The 5,292-nt window shown below is 37.0% G+C and overlaps 1 protein-coding gene across 1 annotated transcript in view; it reads right to left on the bottom strand.

Annotated features, from left to right (window-relative positions):
* MICU3 (mitochondrial calcium uptake family member 3) overlaps window positions 1–5,292 on the bottom strand; it is a gene marked incomplete at its 5' end in the record, with an annotated part of 88,548 nt that overhangs the window by 20,414 nt on the left and 62,842 nt on the right. Inside the window, one exon of the mRNA XM_007954954.1 lies at window positions 4,389–4,484. Coding sequence (XP_007953145.1) covers window positions 4,389–4,484 — 96 coding nt within the window. The remainder of the gene's footprint in view (window positions 1–4,388; window positions 4,485–5,292) is intronic.

Genomic DNA, 5,292 nt, shown 5'->3' with positions numbered 1-5,292 from the left:
CTCGTATGCATGTGAGAGCTGGACAATGAATAAGGAAGACTGAAGAAGAGTTGACACTTTTGAGTTGTGGTGCTGGCAAAGAATGCTGAAGGTACCATGGACTGCCAAAAGAACTAACAGATATGTCCTGGAGGAAGTGCAGCCGAGATGCTCCTTGGAAGCGAGGATGGCCAGACTTCGTCTCACCTACTTTGGTCGTGTTGTCAGGGGGGACCATTCCCCGGAGAAGGATGTCATGCTTGGTAAGTTGGAGGGTCGACGAAAGAGGGGATGGCCTTTGACGGGATGGATTGACACAGTGGCTGCGACAATGGGCTCAAGTATAGCAAGGATCATGGAGCTGGTGTGGAATCAGATGGTGTTTTGTTTTGCTGTGCATGGGGTTGCTATGAGTCGCAAGCAACTCGATGGCACATAACAACAACAACAACATTGAAACTTATAAAGGAAAAGTAGAATTTTAAGCAAATTAAGAAAAATTTTAAATTCCATCTGTAGAATTTAAAAGTTTTTATTATTCTGCTCCTGATAGATTACATTCAATAGCTTTATTATACCAAAAAAAACCCCACAAAAACTCACTGCTGTCAAGTCAGATCCGACTCATCGTGACCCCTCCCTTAGGTTTCCGAGGCAGTGTCACTATTGAAATAGATTGCCCAATCTTCCTTACGAGGAGTTGCTTGTGGGTTTGAACCACCAGCCTTCTGGTTAGCAGTCAAATGCTTTAGGCACTATGCTACCAGAGCTCCTAGCTTCATTATAGGTTTATCATATTCTACATCAAGAATTCATTATATATGATTTTGGTTAGAAAGTGGTTTCAGCTGTAGCATATTCAAATTTTCATTATAACATGGTTTTACTATACTTGGGGAAAAACACCTATGGTTATAAACAGCTCTGGAGTAAGAATATGAGGCTAATGTCCATTTTCTTACAGTATTTAAAGAGTAGTACTTGATCTCAAAAAGGAGCTCTGGTGGCATAGTGCCTAACGTATCTGACTGCTAACCAGAAGGCTGGTGCTTCAAACCCACCAGCCACTCTGCGGAAGGACGACTGGGCAATCTATTTCCGTAAAGATTTACTGCTTCGGAAACGCTGAGGTCACTATGAGTCGGAATCAACTTGATGGCAGTGAGTTTACTTGATCTCAAAAATGACATTTTAAATAGAGAACAAAGAAAATACAAATACAAACTGATTTCCCAGCCTTCTTTCTGAAGCAATCTGAATCCTGAAATATCGACACTATAAACAATTCCATATTGTATTGATGTCTCAGTCGAAATTATAAGAAATTACAATTAGTTGTCATTATTAGGTGCCGTTGAGTCAGTTCTGACTCATAGAGACCAAGTTCACAACAGAAGGAAATACTGCTCAGTCATGTTGAGCCCATCACTGCAGCCATCGTGTCAATCCATCTCACTGAGGGTCATATCTTTTTTTTTGTCTTCTGTTTTGCTGATCCTCTACTTTACCAAGTATGATATCCTTCTTCAGAAACTTTTCCCCTCCTGATAACATGTCCAAAGTATGTGAGATGAAGTCTCACCATCCTCACTTCTAAGGAGCAATCTGGCTGTACGTCATCCAAGACACGTGTTTATTCTTCTGGCGATGCATGGTGTATTTAAAGTTTGTCACCAACACCATAATTGAAAGGCATAATTCAATACCATAATTCAGGTGTACCTCAGTCCTCAAAGTGACATCTTTGTTTTTTTCACACTTTAAAGAGGTTCCCTGCAGCAGATATGCCCACTGCAATAAGTCATTCTATTACCTGACTGCTGCTTCTAACAACTTCAATCATTTCTCCTTTTATCATGATGTTGCTTATTGGTCCAGTTGTGAGGATTTTTGCTTTTGTTATGTTGAGATGTAATTCATACTGAAGACTGTAGTCTTTTATCTTCATCAGTAAGTGCTTCAAGTCCTTCCTGCTTCCAGCAAACAAGATCATGTCATCCGCATATCTCAAGTTGCTAATGAATCTTCACTAATCCTGATGCCTCATTCTTCTTCATACAGTCCTGCTTCTTGGATTATTCGCTCAGCATGCAGATACCACCTTGGAAACCCAAGGAGGGGTCCCTATGAGTCAGAACCAACTCAATGGCAGTAGTTGTTTTTTTTTTTTTTTTTCAGACTCAATAAGTATGTGAGGTTAATATAGTAAGTTTTGTTGTTTTCTTTTCTTCTTCCTCTTCGCCATCAGATTTACTTTCATAATTATGTTTGAGTCCATTCATGAATCTAGAATTATGATCATAATGTAGATGAATACAGCTAATGCTATGCTGGTAAACTGCATTTCTGGAGGGAAAATAAAAGCTTGTTTTGTTGTTGTTGTTGTTAAGTGCCGTTGAGTCGGACCCGACTCATAGCGACCCCTCCTTGGGTTTCCGAGGCAGTATCACTACGGAAGTAGATTGCCCATCTTCTTTCCAAGGAGTGGCTGGTGGGTTTGAACTGCCAGCCTTCTGGTCAGCAGTCAAATGCTTTAGGCACTATGCTACCAGAGCTCCCCCTTGTTTTGTAGTGTTTGCCAATTTCTGTGATATTAACATTCCCATCATGGCCACTTTCAAGCTACCAATGGGAGGTCACAGAATGTTGAGCTGGAAAGAGATGTGTAGAACTGGATCTCAGAAGCTAGTAGAGGCAAAAACATTTTTAAAAGATCCTATACAAATCATATAATCTTCTGAGTATGTATGGTCATCTGGTGGAGCTCTGGTGGCATAGTGCCTAAGGCATTTGACTACTAACCAGAAGGCTGGCAGTTCAAACCCACCAGCCACTCCCTGGAAGGAAGGCTGGGCAATCTACTTCCATAGTGCTACCACCTCAGAAACCCAAGGAGGGGTCATTAAGAGTCAGATCCGATTTGACGGCAGTGCGCTGCATTGTTGCATTGGTCATCTGGTATTACGTGTCCCAAGATTTAATTCAGTTCTGCACCCAACATCAGACTTTGCTTAATTGTGAGAACTTATAGTAAAGTTACATGGAATTAAAGACAGGTTGGAGGTAGAGATGTGAATATTCTAGTGTAGGAAGAGATTAACAGTGACATGACTGTTCGTTTAAAGCCTGGAAACTAGACTGTAGTTGATTTGGAGGGACTTTAAGGGGTGATGTCCCCAGTTAGTCTTAAGCAAAAGATTAAAAAATTAAGCAATTCTAAAATATCTATAAATGGAATATACTGCCACTTTACACCTACGAATAGCTTAAATTTAAAAGGTAATCTTAAAAAGGTAACTGCTGGTCACAATGACATCATATTTATATATCGTGGACAGATAAGACATAGGGAAAAATGTTTTATTTGTTTTGGGATTTTAAAATTGAGCATAAATAATAAAAATGAACATTTCCAAGTGTTCTAAGTCTAGAGATGTAAACTAAGCAATGTTCTACATACGTATATCAGAAGTCATACTGGATTTCAGATGAATTCTCTAGGTATTTTTTGGTGCTTTTTTTTTTTTTTCCTAAAGTCAAAACTTAAAGTTTAGAAAACAGGAATGAAAGCTATATTTTAAAGAGAAAAAGGATAATGAGAACTAGATCTCTGAGAATTCCCTGAAAATCCTTTGTTGTAAGACAGAAAGCCTTACCACAAAAAGAAAACCTCTCTAATAAGACTTATAAAATGAATGTGTATTAAGAATGGTATAACAAGGGCAGGGTAGTTCAGAAGTCTACCCCAGGTACAACAATAATGTACATGTCTGTACAGAGTTCAAAAACAATAATAAAACTGAATAAAAGTCAGTCTCTTTTTATTTTCACCATGCACTGACAATCCCAAACAATGTCAAGGTATAAATAAACCTCCTTTGCCTTAATGGATTGCTCCAACTGCACGTCCCCACTCACCACCCTCATCTTAGTAAGCCATTCACTATCAGTATTAGGAAATGTCATTGCTTAAGTCTATCATAACTCTCAAGAATCAACTATCTTTTCCCAGGTTAAATATTTCAGCATTTCATGTGACATTTTAAACTGCAAAGTTAAAAGAGTCAATGAAACTTTAAAATATTATTTTCAAATTTCTAGAAAGTGATCCTCATGTAAGCAGTAACAGTATTTTCACTTAGTTAAATTGGAAAGCCATTTTTTATAGACAAACATATATAATTTAAAATATATTACTTTAGGTAACCTTATTGCCCTTGGCAGCACAGATGACATACTCTAATAAACTATGTATATTCAAACATAGTATAGTAATTATCACTATACTACAGAATGTAGAAGATAAAAAAATATACTTTCACTTTTATCATTGTTATTTTAAAATGAAATGAAGACTAGATTAACAAAATGACAAACGGTCCCAGGACTTGGCTGAAGTTTCATTATACCTCTGCAAGGTCTGAAAAGAGTGCTTGGCTTGTGTTTCGTCTCAGTGTATCCCAATAGCTTCTGGAGACAAGTTCCTCTCCATCTGTCTTAAGTACCTGTAGAAATTTTAAGAAGCACAACTGAAATCTTAAGAATTGTCACAAAGAATGATAATTTATATACTTTAAATCTCTTCTAACCAAACTTGAGAAGAAAACACATTAGCTTACCTTTTTTGTTTTCTGCTGCACACAACAGTATTATATTACACTGCTGGTAAAACTCATGGTACTTTCAAAGGTGTAATGGTATATAACCACTATTTCTAAGTCAGTAAGACTTTGTCAAAAAGAAATAAATTCTCTCCCTCATGTCCTAATACTTAAATATGCATAACTTCTAAGAAAGTGTAAGATAAAAATTTTATTCACACCTCCTGTGAAGTATAAATTCATTTGAAAAAGATTTAGGTGAACTATAAAAATGATGCATAATTTTAAAGTGAATGACTGTTGGCTGTTACACTGGTTAATCACAGCCTCAAAGGATTAAAATGACCATAACCACACTTAGGAAACAAAGTTTAAATTAATTCAAAACTTGTCAAAAAGAAATATACCCGATAAAGTCAAATCATTCAAAACTACTCAGGGATCTGGTGATGTGTCTATTATGAATGGATGAGATTCTTTCTTTTTTTTTTTTTTTTTGTTTCCCCCAGTTTTTAATTAGATTTGATTTTTTCTTTGCTTTTTTTAAAACGTATTTTATTGAAATATAATTTATGTGCACTGAAATACACAAAGCTGAAGTGACATGGGTCAAGAAGTGGCATATGATCTAGAACAATGGTAATGAAGGAAGAAGTCAAAGCTGCAATGAAAGAACTGGCGAAGAACAAGGCTCCGGGAATTGATGGCATAC

The sequence above is a fragment of the Orycteropus afer genome, unplaced genomic scaffold, assembly GCF_000298275.1.
Source record: "Orycteropus afer afer isolate SDZICR_OR568_19922 unplaced genomic scaffold, OryAfe1.0 scaffold00483, whole genome shotgun sequence".
In the NCBI taxonomy this organism is placed as follows: domain Eukaryota; kingdom Metazoa; phylum Chordata; class Mammalia; order Tubulidentata; family Orycteropodidae; genus Orycteropus; species Orycteropus afer.
Note: the sequence above shows the minus strand (reverse complement) of the source record. Positions and strands in the feature narration are given on the sequence as shown.